The 15,527-nt window shown below is 46.9% G+C and overlaps 1 protein-coding gene across 5 annotated transcripts in view; it reads right to left on the bottom strand.

The window, feature by feature from the left end:
• LOC132386350 (NACHT, LRR and PYD domains-containing protein 3-like) overlaps positions 1-15,527 on the bottom strand; it is a 57,113-nt gene that overhangs the window by 21,090 nt on the left and 20,496 nt on the right. For all 5 annotated transcript variants that reach the window (XR_009509498.1, XM_059958606.1, XM_059958605.1 and 2 more), the window contains one exon: positions 8,309-10,046. Coding sequence is in view for 4 of the 5 variants with exons in the window: in XM_059958606.1 (XP_059814589.1) it covers positions 8,309-10,046 (1,738 nt within the window). In the remaining variant the exon portion in view is untranslated. The remainder of the gene's footprint in view (positions 1-8,308; positions 10,047-15,527) is intronic.

Raw genomic sequence — 15,527 nt, 5'->3', positions numbered from 1 at the left:
CAGGAGGAAGGGGGATGGGGGAGAGAGATCCCACAGGAGGAAGGGGATGGGAAGGGAGATTCCACAAGAGGAAAGGATGAGGGAGAGAGATCCCACAGGATGAATGTGTATGGAAAAGACAGATCCCACTGGAGGAAGGGGGATGCGGCAGAGAGATCCCACAGGAGGAAGGGGGATGGGGGAGAGAGATTCCACAGGAGGAAGGAGCATGGGGAAGTGAGATCCGACAGGAAGAGAGGGCAAGGAGCTGAGGACTCACAGGAGGAAGGGGTTAGGAAAGAGAGATCTCTCGGAAGGAAGGGGGATCGGGAAGAGAGATCCCACTAGAGGAAGGGGGATTGGGAACAGAGGCCCAACAGCAGGAAGCAGGATGCAGAAGAGAGATACCTCAGGATACCTCAGGAAAAGACAGATCCCAAAGGAGGAAGGGGGATGTGGAAGAGAGATCCCACAAGAGGAAGTGGGATTGGGGAGAGAGATCCCACAGGAGGAAGGGGGATGCTGAGGAGAGATCCAACAGTAGAAAGGGGGAGTGGAAACAGAGAGCCCAGAGAATGAATGGGGGATGGGAACGTGAGATCCCACAGGTGGTTTGCTACCCGTGCCACGTGATGGTGAGGCTAGAAATAATGCAGCTAAATACGTGGCTGAGGGGATGGTACATGATGGAGGGGTTCATGTTTCTGGACAATTGGGCTTTTTCCAGGGGAGGTGAGACCAGTTCGAATTGGGCAGTTTGCACCTGAACTGGAGGGGAACTAACATCCTTATCGGTAGGCTAGCAAGTTCTGCTCTGGGGGTTTTAAACAAGGTTGCAGGGGGACGGGGCAGAGTTTTAGAGCAGATAGTGATGTGGAGGAGGATAATGGTCATGCGAGGACTGCCTGTTTCGATGGTTGGTACGTGATAGAAATGTTTTCAGGTGCATCTATTTCAATGCAAGGAGTATTGTGTGTAAGGCAGATGAGTTTAGGGCGTGGATTGACACATGATGATCTCGACATTATTGCTATTAGTAAGACTTGGTTTGCAGGAGGGGCAGGACTGGCAGCTTCATGTTCCGAGGTTATGTTGTTTCAGACGTGATAGAGGGGGAGGGATGAAAGGGGGAGGAGTGGCATTACTAGTCAGGGGAATCTCACAGCTGTGTGCAGACGGGACAGCCCGGAGGGCTCGTCTACAGAGGCCGTATGGGTGGAGCTGAGGAACGGGAAAGCTGTGACCACACTAATAGGGTATTATTATATAAGGCCCAATCGGAGGAGCAAGTCAGTTGAGAGTTAGCACACCAATGTAAGAAACGGAAATTTGTAATCGTAGGGGATTTTAACTTCCCACATATTGACCTGGACTCCCACTCTGTGAAAGGGTTAGATGGCGTGGAGTTTGTCAAATGTGTTCAGGAAAGTTTTCTAAATCAATATATTGAGTTACCAACAAGAGAGGGTGCAGTACCTGATCTATTAGGGAATCAGACAGGTCAGGTGACAGAAGTATGTGTCAGCGAACATTTTGGGTCCAGTGACCATAATGTCATTAGTTTTAAGATAATTATGGATAAGGATAGGACTGGTCTGCCAGTTAAGGTTTTGAATTGGAGAAGGGTCAATTTGGTGGAAATGAGAGAGGATCTGTGAAGAGTGGATTGGGATAAGTTGTTTTCTGGCAGTGATGTATTCAGTAAGTGGAGTTACTGAACTGCGCTTACATCCTGAGTTTGCATGTTACTGCCAGGATTAAAGGCAAAGTTAACAGGGATAGGGAACCTTGTTTTTCAAGGGATATTGGCGATCTGGTTAAGTAGGTGTTTAGCAGGTACAGGCAACAAGGAACAAATGAGATACTTGAAGAGTATAGTGAATGTAAGGGAATACTAAAGAAGGAAATCAGGAAGGCAAAAAGAAGACATGAGGTTGTGTTGGCAGATAATGTGAAGGTAAACCCGAAGGGTTTCTACAAGTATATTAAGAGTAAAAGGATAGTAAAGGACAAAATTGGTCCCCTAGAAGATCAGAGTGGTTGTCTATGTGTGGAGCATCACGAGATGGGGAAGATCTTAAACAGTTTTTTGCATCAGTGTCTACTTAGAAAACTGGCATAGTGGATATGGAATTAAAGGAAACAAACAGTAGTGTCATGGAACGCGGCCAGTGAGTGAGTGGGCCAGTGAAGGAGTGGAAATATGAGGCTTTGACTTGAGAGATTCTGGCAGTTTTGGCAATTGGACTGTGCAAATCAAGACTACCAAGATTTGAATAGCTCAGACTCAGCAGAAAACAGCTGATTATCCAAGCAGTTTGAAAAGCTCGAACAAATAAATAGAGGGGTAGCTCAAGCTGAGCGGCCCGTGGAAAGTGGCCAGTGAGTGAGTGGAGATTTGAGGCTTTGACAGGTCTTTACAATGCCTCCTGAGACGGTGATGTGCCTCTCCTGTGAGATGAGGCAGTCTTGGGGAAATCCCCTCTTCTGCAGAGTCACATCTGCCAGAAGTGCTTGCGGCTGGGCGATCTGGAAGACCGTGTGAGGAATCCGGAGCCGCAGCTGGATGACCTTCGACTCATAAGGGAGAATGAGGCTGCCATAGATGAGAGCTACAGGGGGGTAGTCACACCTAGGCTGCCGGAAGCAGGTCGTTGGGTGACAGTCCGAGGCGGGAAAGCGAAGGAGAGTAGACAGGTTGTGCAGAGCACCCGTGTAGCCATTCCCATGAATAATAAGTTTACCGTCCTGGTTACTGTTGGTGAGGACGACCGACCAGGTGTGAGCCACGGTGGCAGGGCCTCTGGCACTGAGTCTGACCCTGTGGTGTAGAAGGGTGGGACGGAGTGGAGGAGAGCTGTCGTCATTGGAGACTCTATAGTCAGGGGAGCAGAGAGGAGATTTTGTGGACGTGAGAAGGAAACCCGCATGGTTTGTTGCCTCCCGGGTGCCAGGGTCCGGGTTGTCTCTGACCGGGTACATGACATCCTGGTACGAGAGGGAAAGCAACCAGAAGTCGTGATACATGTTGGGACCAACGACATAGGCAGGAAGAGGGATGAGGTCCTGAAGTGTGAGTTTCGGGAACTCGGCAGAAGGTTGAAGAACAGGACCTCAAGGGTGGTGTTCTCAGGATTGCTGCCGGTAATGCGTGATAGTGATGGTAAGAATTGGAGGAGATGGCAGTTGAGGAGTTGGTGCAGGGGGCAGGGTTTTAGATTTTTGGACAACTGGGATCTCTTCTGGGGAAGGTGGGACCTGTACAGATTGGATGGGTTGCACCGCAACTCAAGGGGGAGCAATATCCTTGCTGGTAGGTTTGCTAGCATGGTTCGGGAGGGTTTAAACTAATTTGCAAGGGGGATGGGACCCAGAGCGATAAAGTAGTGAAAGAAGTGCATGGAGTAAAGCCAGATCTGACACATAGAGAGGCTTTGAGGAAAGGGCAGCAGAATAAAGGGTATAAAGGCAGTAACGTAGAAGGGCTAAAGTGCGTGTACTTCAATGCAAGGAGCATGAGGAACAAAAGTGATGAACTGAGAGCTTGGATATTTATATGCAATTATGATGTAGTGGCCATTACGGAGACTTGGCTGGCACCAGGACAGGAATGGATTCTCAGTATTCCTGGATTTCAGTGCTTTCAAAGGGATAGAGAGGGGGGAAAAGGGCAGGACGGGTGGCATTACTGGTCAGAGATACTATTACAGCTACAGAAAGGGTGGGTAACATAGCAGGATCCTCTTTTGAGTCAGTATGCGTGGAAGTCAGGTACAGGAAGCAAGCAGTTACTCTACCAGGGTATTCTACAGGCCCCCAGGTTGCAGCAGAGATACCGAGGAGCAGATTGGGAGGCAGATTTGTGCCAAAATAACACGGTTGTTATCATGGGTGACTTTAACTTCCCTAATATTGATTGGCACTTGATTAGTTCCAAGGGTTCAGATGGGGCAGAGTTTGTTAAGTGTGTCCTAGATGGACTCCTGTCACAGTATATTGACAAGCCGACGAGGGGGAATGCCATACCAGATCTAGTATTAGGTAACGAACCGGGTCAGGTCACAGATCTGTCAGTGGGTGAGCATCTGGGGGACAGTGACCACCGCTCCCTGGCCTTTAGCATTATCATGAAAAAGGATAGAATCAGAGAGGACAGGAATATTTTTAATTGGGGAAGGGGAAATTCTGAGGCTATAAGACGAGAACTTGCGGGTGTGAATTGGGATGATGGTTTTGCAGGGAAATGTACTATGGAGATGTGGTCGATGTTTAAGGATCTGTTGTCGGATGTTAGGGATTAATTTCTCCCGCTGAGGAAGATAACGAATGGTAGGGTGAAGAAACCATGGGTGACAAGTGAAGTGGAAAATCTAGTAAGGTGGAAGAAGGCAGCATACATGAGGTTTAGGAAGCAAGGATCAGATGGGTCTATTGAGGAATATAGGGTAGCAAGAAAGGAGCTTAAGAAGGGGCTGCGAAGAGCAAGAAGGGGGATGAGAAGGCCTTGGAAAACCCCAAGGCATTCTTCAATTATGTGAGGAACAATAGGATGACAGGAGTGAAGGCAGGACCGATTGGAGATAAGAGTGGGAAGGAGTCCCTAGAGGCTGTGGAAGTGAGCGAGGTTCTCAGTGAATACTTCTGTTTGGTATTCACCACTGAGAGGGAACTTGATGACGGTGTGGACAATGTGAGTGAGGTTGATGTTCTGGAGCATGTGGATATTAAGCTCGAGGAGGTGTTGGAGTTGTTGGGATGGATAAGTCCCCGGGGCCTGTCGGAATATTCCCCTGGCTAATCCACGAGGCAAGGGAAGAGATTGCTGAAACTCTGGCTAGGATCTTTATGTTCTCGTTGTCCACGGGAATGGTACGGGAGGATTGGAGGGAGGCAAATGCTGTCCCCTTGTTCAGAAAAGGTAGTAGGGGTAGTCCGGGTATTTATAGACCAGTGAGCCTTACATCTGTGGTGGGAAAGCTGTTGGAAAAGATTCTTAAAGATAGGATCTATGGGCATTTAGAGCATCATGGTCTGATCGGGGACAGTCAGCATGGATTTGTGAAGGGCAGATTGTGCCTAACAAGCCTGATAGAGTTCTTTGAGGAGGTGACCAGGCATATAGATGAGGGTAGTGCAGTGGATGTGATCTACAAGGAGGTTAATAAGGCATTTGACAAAGTTGCACATGGTAGGCTTAGTCAGAAAGTCAGAAGGCATGGGATCCAGGGAAGTTTGACATGTGGATTTAGAATTGGCTAGCCTGCAGAAGGCAGATGGTCATGGAGGAGGTAGAAAAATCAGATTGGAGGGTTGTGACTAGTGGCGTCCCACTAGGATCTGTTCTGGGACCTCTACTTTTTGTGATTTTTATTAACGACCTGGATGTGGAGGTAGAAGGGTGGGTTGGCAAGTTTGCAGACGACACAAAGTTTGGTGGTGTTGTAGGTAGTCTAGAGGATTGTCGACGATTACAGAGAGACATTGATAGGATGCAGAAGTGGGCTGAGAAGTGGCAGATGGAGTTCAACCCGGAGAAGTGTGAGGTGGTACACTTCGGAAGGACAAACTCCAAGGCAGAGTACAAAGTAAATGGCAGGATAGTTGGTAGTGTGGAGGAGCAGAGGGATCTGGGGGTACATGTCCACAGATCCCTGAAAGTTGCCTCACAGGTAGACAGGGTAGTTAAGAAAGTTTATGGGGTGTTAGCTTTCATATGTCAAGGGATAGAGTTTAAGAGATGCGATGTAATGATGCAGCTCTATAAAACTCCAGTTAGGCCACACTTGGAGTACTGTGTCCAGTTCTGGTCACCTCACTATAGGAAGGATGTGGAAGCATTGGAAAGGGTACAGAGGAGATTTACCAGGATTTTGCCTGGTTTAGAGAGTATGGATTATGATCAGAGATGAAGGGAGCACGGGCTTTACTCTTTGGAGAGAAGGAGGATGAGAGGAGACGTGATAGAGGTGCGCAAGATATTAAGAGGAATAGACAGAGTGGACAGCCAGCGCCTCTTCCCCAGGGCACCACTGCTCAGTACAAGAGGACATGGCTTTAAGGTGAGGGGAGGGAAGTTCAAGGGGGATATTAGAGGAAGGTTTTTCACTCAGAGAGTGGTTGGTGCGTGGAATGCACTGCTTGAGTCAGTGGTGGAGGCAGATACGCAAGTGAAGTTTAAGAGACCACTAGTCAGGCATATGGAGGAATTTAAAGTGGGGGTTTATATCGCAGGCAGAGTTTGAGGTTCGGCACAACATTGTGGGCCGAAGGGCCTGTAATGTGCTGTACTATTCTATGTTTTATGAAACATATAGAGATTAAAGAGGAGGAGGTGCGTACTGCCTTACAGCAAATAAAGGTAAATAAATCCCCCAGGCCTGACATGATATTTTCTCGGACCTTGGGAGAGACGAGAGTAGAAATTTCAGGGGTCCTGGCAGAAATATTTAAAATGTATTTTGCCACAAGTGCATTGCCGGAGGATTGGAGGGTAGCTCATGTTGTTCCGTTGTTTGAAAAAGTCTCCAAAAGTGCACCAGGTAATTACAGGCCAGTGAGCCTGACATCGGTATTAGGTAAATTATTGGAAAGTGTTCTGAGAGATCGGATATACAAGGATTTGGACAACCAAGGGCTGATTAAAGATAGTCAGCATGGCTTTGTTCATGGAAGATCGTGTTTAATGAATCCTGTAGAGTTTTTCGAGGAGGTTACCAAGAATGCACATGAAGGAATGGCTGTGGATGTTGTCTACATGAACTTTAGTAACGCTTTTGACAAGATCCCACATGGGAGGTTAGTTCAGAAGTTTCAGACAGTAGGTATCCATGGAGAGTTTGTAGATTGGATTCAAAATTGGCTGTGTGTGAGAAGACAGAGAGTCTTAGTGGATCATTGCTTCTGAGACTGGAGGCCTGTGACTAGTGGTGTGTCTCAGGGATCTGTGCTGGGACCATTGTTGTTTGTTGTCTATATCAATGTACTAGATGATAGTGTGATAAGTTGGATCAGCCAGTTTGCTGATGACACTAAGATTGGAGGCGTTGTGGACAGCGAGGAAGGCTTTCAAAGCTTGCAGAGTGATCTGCACCAACTGGCAACATGTGCCAGAAAATGGCAGATGGAAATTAATGCAGACAAGTGTGAGGTGTTCCATTTTGTAAGGACAAATCAAGGTAGGACATAGACAGTAAAGGGTAGGGCACTGAGGAATGCGCAGGAAGAAAGGGATCTGGGAGTTCAGATACATAATTCCCTGAAAGTGGCATCACTGGGAGACAGGGTTGTAAAGAAGGCTTTTGGCATCCGGGCATTCATAAATCAAAGTTGAGTATAGGAGTTGGAAAGTTATGGTGAGGTTGTACAAGACATTGGTGAAGCCAAATTTGGAGTATTGTGTGCAGTTCTGGTCACTGAACTATAGGACGGATATCAGTAAGACTGAAAGTGTGCAGAAAAGATCTGCGAGGATGTTGCCGGCTCTTCAGGAGTTGAGTTACAAGGAAAGATTGAACAGGTTAGGACTTTAATACTTGGAGTGCAGAAGAATGAGGGGAGATTTGATAAAAGTTTACACAATTACGAGGGGCATAGACAGGGTAGATGCGAATGGGCTCTTTCCACACGGATTAGGAGAGATAAATTACAAAAGGACTTGGCTTCAGGGTGAAAGGGGAAAGGTTTAGGGGGAACGTCCTCACTCAGATCCCTAAGAATCGAAGGGGGATTGGGATAAAAAGTCCCACAGGAGGATTCCAAGGGTAAACGATAATCCTACAAGACGAGAGAATGCAGAAATTTTTGTATGTGTGTTGGGTCTGAACAGAGACCCAGAGGAGATGCGGCCTCGCTCTCTGTGTATCTGGTAGTGAGCAAAGTCACAAACAGGAAAGGGCAGGGGAGGGCAATCTGACAATGGTATTTCTTTCCTTCTCACTGGGACAGTCTGCAGACGGTCTCTTGTCCCTCACCGGGAAGGGGGTGTGAATCTCTGACCCACCTCCTGCAGTCAGTGTCGGTCTGGGTGTCAGTAACAGTGAGAAGGAACATTGTCAATGGACGTGTCACAGGCAGCAGGAAACACGGCCATTCCTGTGATTTACTACCATTAAACCAATGGTCGTTGTTCACTGACCTGATGAACTCTCCAACATCCCTTCACAAGGAACCACAGAACCCTCCTGTCCTTGGGGAATTGCTGACCGATCCCCTGGGCATTTGTCACAATTCTTCACAATCTGATTTATCACAGTTTATCCGAAATCCATTTACATTGAAATGACACAATAGAACAGTTTCACTGTTCCGAGTGAGAGATAAATCAAGTTACCTCAACTCCTGGCACTTGTGTAGCCCGGATCCCAGCCGCTGGATTCCTTCACACTGAATGTGGCAGTCCTGCAGGTTGAGGTGTTTTATTGTATCACAGAGTACGATGGCATGAGACAGGACCGCGCAGTCAATCGGGGTCAGTGTCATTCCACTGAATGAAAGTGTTTCCACAGATCCCAGTGTTTCCTGAGCCAGTCCACGATTCTGAGACTCAAACAGGTAGTGCAATGTGTTCAGGAGGCTCCTTTTACCAGCTTCACTCCCTGTGTTTCCAATCTGACGTTTAACCTCCTCCTTCACCCAGTCAATCACCCGGCAGGTTGTTTCATTTGGAAATGGACCCAGAAACTCCACCAGGCCCCGAGTTGTCATTGGGGAGGAGAGACCAGCAAAAAAACGGAGAAATACCTCAAATTGTCCATCTCTCCTGTTGTGGGCATCAGTAAGGAATTTCAGGATTTCCTCGGGATGTATAGTTAGGAATTGTGCGACTGCAGCTACAAACTCTTGGATGGTGAGGTGTGGGAATGTGTACACCACGCTCTGGGCAGAATCCTCTCTCTCCAAAAGCTCCATCAGGAACCCGGACAGGAACTGGGAAGGCTGAAGATTGTACTTGATCAAATCTCCATCTGTAAACACAATCTTGTTCTCGGACACTCCTCTGAAGGCCATCTGACCAACCCTGAGTAACACATCACGGGGTCTCTCAATCTCACGGCCGTGGTTTTTCAGGATGTTGTAAATATAGTAGGAGTACAGTTGGGTGATGGTCTTGGGAACTCGCTGTGGGTCCCTGACTCTTTGTGTGAAGAAGGGGCCCAGTGCCAGAGCGAGGATCCAGCAGTAGGAGGGGTTGTAGGTCATGGTGTACAGGATCTCGTTCTCCTTCACATGTTTGAAAACAGCTTCCGCAACCATCTGATCTTCAAAATGTCTGATAAAGTATTCCTTCCGTTCCTCATCAACAAACCCCAGGATTTCAGCCCGGACACTGATATCCGCCTTTTCCAATAAATGTAACGCAGTGGGGCGGGTGGTCACCAGCACTGAACACCCTGGGAGCAGCTTGCCCTGGATTAAACTGTACACAATGACAGACACTTCACACCTCCACTCGGGATCTGGGCACTGGTGCTTTGGTTCTGTATCTCTCCGACTGTCCGCAAAATCGATTTTGTGTTTGAATTCATCTAAACCATCGAATATAAACAGTAATCCCTCTGCGTTCTTCCAGACTTCTCTCAGGAAATTCCCAAAGTAAGGATACTGATCCAGAATCAGTTCCCTCAGGTTTATTCTACAATTAATGGTGTTTAAATCTCGGAATTTGAAACTGAAGACAAACTGGAACTGTTGGTATATTTTCCCCATGGCCCAGTCATAAACAATCTTTTGTACCATCGTTGTTTTCCCGATCCCCGGGACTCCGGCCACTGCTGCTGAGCTCCCAGATTTGGATTTACTCCGGGAAAAACTGCTCTGGAATAACTGATCAGTACGGATTTTTTCCAGCTGTCTGCGGAGTTGTTTCTCTCTATATTCCTCATGGTCTCTGCCTCTTGCCAGCAGCTCATGTTCCACCAGTCTCCGATCTCGAACAGTAGAAATGACCGTGAGCTCAGCGTAACGATCAGCCAGCTGGAAAACCTTCACCTTCTCCGTCATCAGGATCGTGTTCACTCTCAGTGTTTCAGTTCGTGTCCGCAGAGTCTCCTTGTGTTTCTGTTGGACATCTTCCATGGGAACAGAGAACATATTCAAAACGTTAAATGGCTCATCTGACAAAGAACTTTATAACGGTATTTCAGCATTCAGTGTTTGAGATTACATGAATCAATTCAATGCTTCCATGGATATTAGGACAGAAAGTAAAATTCTGTTCGCAGACACGGAATTGACAGCAATGGATGTCCCTGAAAATGTCCAATCCTCAGGTTCTGGTTCTAGTTATTTGTGAAGGTGAACATTCCCCTGATTGCACTTTCTCAGGAAGCTTAAACAAGCATCACTCCCCACTAACATCTTAACTACATTCTACAGAGGCGTGGTTGAGAGTGTGCTGACCTTTTGCATCACAACCTGGTACTCCAGCTGCAGTGCTGCCGACAAGAAAGCCTTGCAGGGGGTGGTTAGGGGAGCAGAGAAGGTTATTGGTGTCTCCCCACCTTCTTCCAAGATCTCTTTCAACGTCGATGCCTCCAGAAGTCACGGTACATCATTAAAAACCCCTCACACCCTCTCCATGAACTGTTTGTTCTTCTGCCATCAGGTAAATGTTACAGGAGCATCAAAACTAAAACCACAAGGCTGCTAAACAGCTTCCTCCCACAGGCAGTCAGACTGCTAAATAGCTGCTCTATCTGACTCTGCTTTGGACACTTTTAACTTGCATCGGACACTTATAACTCGATTTAAAGCAACATGTGGCTGTTGTGTTTTATTATTTATTGTTGTGTTTATTATTTAGTGTTGTGTTTGTTATGTTATGATTGCACTGCTCCTGGGAAACGCTGTCTCATTCTACCCTGCAGAGCTGATGTACGGTTGGAACGACAATAAAGTTTTTGAATCTTAAATACCCTATTGCAATCCTGACTGCACTCCCGTTACAACAATTCACTATATTTAAAGCATTGTTTGACTCATTAACAGACGATGTTAATGTTGATCTGGTTTGGAACTATGGAGAGCAGGTCACTGTGCATTTTGGCAAGGCTGCACACTGGGGAGTCACAGGTGTCCACTGCTCTTGCATCAAAACAGGAGCAGAATACGCGGGAAATACTCAAGTCGGGCAGCGTCTGGGGGAGAATCACAGTGAAGTTGTGGATCGATAACCCATCGGAATGACAGTAATGAAAAAGGGTAGTTTTCAATCGCAGTGATGGAGGATTGGTGGAAAGATGGAATCTCTGTTAATGGAAGAAGCCACAAGGGTCTGTCTCAGTGATGTACATCGTGTCTGTGGGAGAGGGTGGTGAAGTCTTGGCAACTGCTACTCATCAGTCTTGCTGTGGGGGTGTGGGGCTCTGTCTAATGAGGCCTCCGTCTGTCAGAGTCGACCATGGATGTCCTGCCCCTGCAAGCCGGGACACTCCGATATGGAGAGGAAGCTTCTGCCGAAGTAGCAAGCTCCCTCTCTCCATGCATCTGATGTGCACAAAGGAACAGCAGAGACTGACACAGCTTGGCACCAGAGGTGTCGCAGGAGATGCCAGTCTGCGTTGAACACCATTTAACACTGACTCAGGGACTCCAGCTCCAGGCTTTCCCACTGGGTTTACTCCCAAGCTCTTCCCCATGAGGGGTTACAGTTGCAAAGCAGTGGAGTTTTGAGATCAGAGTTTTCTTGTTCCTGGGTGAGCTGCCAATCACAGCCGACAAGCCCCATCTGCCCAAAGCGACTGGTTGTAAGGCACCAGTAACCCACCTCTGCCCCTTCTCCTGTCAGAAGAAACGCTTCCACCGGGATTAGTGGCTAAACCGCACGTGAAGGCCAAGAGCTGGACAGAGGCTACTCGACACAGGGAGCATTTAATAGGTCGTGGCAGCTCATCCGCACTGTCACCCCCCCTCCCCCCCCCCCGGTTATAACAATCTTAAGCAACCGAGGGGCGCTGTATTATTGACAACGAATTGATAAATTGGTTTATTATTGTGACATGCACCACTGTAAAATGGAAAACTTTTCTGCATGCGATCCAAATAGATCATTACATCACATCGGTGCAATGAGGTTGTACAAGGAAAAATGGAACAGAATAATTCAGGGAAACAGTGTTTCAGTTGCCGAGAAAATGCAGTGCAGGCAGACGATAAGGTAGAAGGCCAAAGGATCATTGGGAGGTCAGCGTTGAGTTTTTTTGGGACTATGTTACTAAACTGTAGAATTCAACAGCTTAAACTACAGTACTGTGCAGAAGTCTGAGGTGTATATTAGGACTGACACATTCTGTCTTTTGTTTTCTAGTTTGCACGTTATCCCGTTGTGATGCGGTTTGAACGGCATCGTCTGGATGAAAGGTGCTTTATAAATAAGTCATTATTATTATTATTATTATTATTATTATTATTATTATTATTATTATTATTATTATTATCTTAGCCTAAACTGGTAAAACTTGAGGCCCAGGCATAGCCAAGCACACTCATGTCTCAATTGATAGGAGATTTCAGACTATTCTCGTGGTGTATAATGCTATGGGTTTGCGAAGATTTACACGAGTATCGCCGTGTGGGCCTAATTTATTAACACTTTTCTGTAAAGCCTTTAGGATGATACCAGTTATCGATATTACGATTGGGATAAATAATACCCTGTTCGTGTTCCATAGTCTTTCATTTTGCCCTTTCAATTCAACATATTTCTGGTATATTTTTTATACTAATTCATTTCTGTAAGTTTGTGTGTTTGGAATGGCTATATCTATTTAAAAGGTTGCTTTTGCTTGTTTATCCTGTAAAATTACATCCGAACACAGATCATATATTATCCTATCTGAAATAATGATTGGATGCAGTATGATATGAAGGACTCCAAAAGTGGAAGAGGCTTGTATATTTAGTAAATTATGGGGTTTTTCATCAGTTGCAGTTTAAGCAACGTTTTTGTGAATGTTGTTCGCCATTTTATTTTGCTTGTGCAAGTAATGAGATTCAGTTGAACTACTGCAGGATCTTTTAAAGTCGGTTTGTTTGTAGTTTCTCTTATAATTTTCAGCATATATCATCATGGACCTATTAGTCGTTTATTCTGTATTATTGATAACTACATGTGTAAACAACCTTGTCCTGTATTGCTACAGTGATCTCTTCTGTTTCTGGGAAGAAGTCTCCAACTCTGAGCCAGGAGCTCGACGCTTCCTTGTCGACATCTATGTCAATGGAGCTAATTGTGGATTTCAGAAAAGGCGAGATGAGGGAGCACGACACACCAGTCCTCACAGAGGGATTTGATGTGGAAAGAGTGAGCAATTCCAAATTCCTGGCTGTCAATATCTCCGAGTATCTAACCTGGACCGAATATATCGATACAGCTACAGGGAAGGCACAACAGTGGCAATATTTCATCCGGAGTTTCCAACATCACTCGAATATTTCTGCAGATGTAACTTGCCGAGCATTGTAACTGGCTGCATCACCGTGGCAGTCCGAATGGACATTGAACCCATCGATACTGCCTCACTAATCTCTTTTTTAAATTTCTATTTCTGCACTACTTATTTAGTTTAATATTTCACATAAACACACAGACATGCACAGCTATATATGTTCAACATCCAGGCCCTGAAGCCACTTCGCTGCTCAGCCAGATCCACCATCTGACAGGCCACATGTCTCGCATGGACAGCTCCAGGTTACCGAAAGCAGTACACTACGGAGAACTCTCTCAGGGCAAGAGAGATCGTGGTGCCCCGCGCGGGCGGTACAAGGGCCAAATTAAGCAGAGGCTCTCTCAGGCAAATATGGAGGTCAACGAGTGGCAGCCGCTGATCCACGGAAAAGCCAGGAATTTTGAGGAACCCCGAAGAGCTACTGCTGAAAAGAAGAGGGGATACAAGAAGATTCCAACAACCCAAGCGCCTGCATCCCAGCTGTCCCTCTGTCCCAACTGCTCCCGAGTCCACGGATCCAGAATTGGCCCCTACCGTAACCAACAATCATGTTGTCATCCAGTAACACTACACACACACACACACACACACACACACACACCTATTTGGGAAGAGAACAGGATTTAGGGTATGTTTCATGATCATTAATGCTTGGTGGAACCCCGGAATGTCCATGCCCTCAAACCCTTTTGTTCCCCGGATCTGGAGTACCTGGTGCTGCTGTGTAAACCTTTCCGGCTGCCAAGGGAGTTCCCGGCTGTTATTATCACAGCTGTGTAATAACAACATCTCCCATTTGTGTGTTATTGTCACAGAGGGGAGATGATTTCCTTCAGAAATCGGTCAGGACTTTCCAAACCACAAAATTTGTAACAACAGTTCTGTGTGAACAGCACTTGCCGTGTGACTGACTGCTTACATTGCCGGTGAACAGCAGGAGCTCACGAAATTCAGCTCCGATCTGTGTAAAGTCATCCAGGCAGCGAAACGACAATACAGAGATCGTATTCAGGCACAGCTCTCCACCAACAACACACACAGCTTATGGCAAGCTCTGCACCCCAATGCAGACTTCAGAGCTAAGTGCAATGGTGCTGCCAACATCGCTGCCTGTCTCCCAGAGGATCTAAGTCTCTTTACGTTCGGTTCGATATCGCCAACACTGAGACCCCGGGGAGAGCCGACAAAGCGACCTGCACATTGGTCATCTCTGAGGCTGAAGTTCGCAGGTGTTTCCAACGAGTGGACAGTCGCAAGCCTGCGGGACCGGACGGCGTCCCAGGGCGGGTACTCAGGATGCGCGCGCCACAACTGGCAGGTGTATTTACGGATATTTTTAATCTCACCCTCTCCCAGTGTAGAGTTCCCTTCAGCTTCAAATCATCCACCATTGTTCCTGTACCTAAAACAACTAAGGCAACATGTCTGAACGTCTGGCGTCCTGTCGCACTCAACTCAATAATAAGCAAATGCTTTGAGAGACTGGTCAACGACTGCATCTGCAGCTTGTTACCACCCACACTGGATCCCCTACAATTCACCTACCGACACAACCGATCAACAGATGACACAACAGCCACTGCTCTGCACACCTCCTTAAACTTCTGGAGAAGAGGGATGCTTGTGTGAGAATGATGTTATTAGACTACAGTTCAGCATTCAATACCATCATTCCCTCCAGGCTTGACAAGAAACTCAGAGACCTCGGCCTTCACCCTGCCTTGTGCAGCTGGGTCCTGGACTTCCTGTCAGATCACCAGCAAGTGGTAAGAGTGGGCTCCCTCACCTCTGCCCCTCTGACCCTCAACACAGGAGCCCCTCAGGGCTGTGTCCTAAGCTCCCTCCTTTACTCTCTGTATGCGCATGACTGTGTCGCTACCCACAGCTCCAATCTGCTAATTAAATTTGCTGAGGATACTATATTTATTGGCCAAATCTCAAATAATAACGAGGCAGCCTACACAGAAGAAGTCATCACCCCGACACAGTGTTGACAGGAAAACAACTTCTCCCTCAATGTCGCAAAAACAAAGGAGCTGGATGCAATGTTTCAAAGACAAGAGGAATGGAGACGGGCTAACCCGTATTGACATCAATGGA

The sequence above is a fragment of the Hypanus sabinus genome, unplaced genomic scaffold, assembly GCF_030144855.1.
Source record: "Hypanus sabinus isolate sHypSab1 unplaced genomic scaffold, sHypSab1.hap1 scaffold_1107, whole genome shotgun sequence".
In the NCBI taxonomy this organism is placed as follows: domain Eukaryota; kingdom Metazoa; phylum Chordata; class Chondrichthyes; order Myliobatiformes; family Dasyatidae; genus Hypanus; species Hypanus sabinus.
This window is presented reverse-complemented; position numbering and strand designations above follow the sequence as displayed.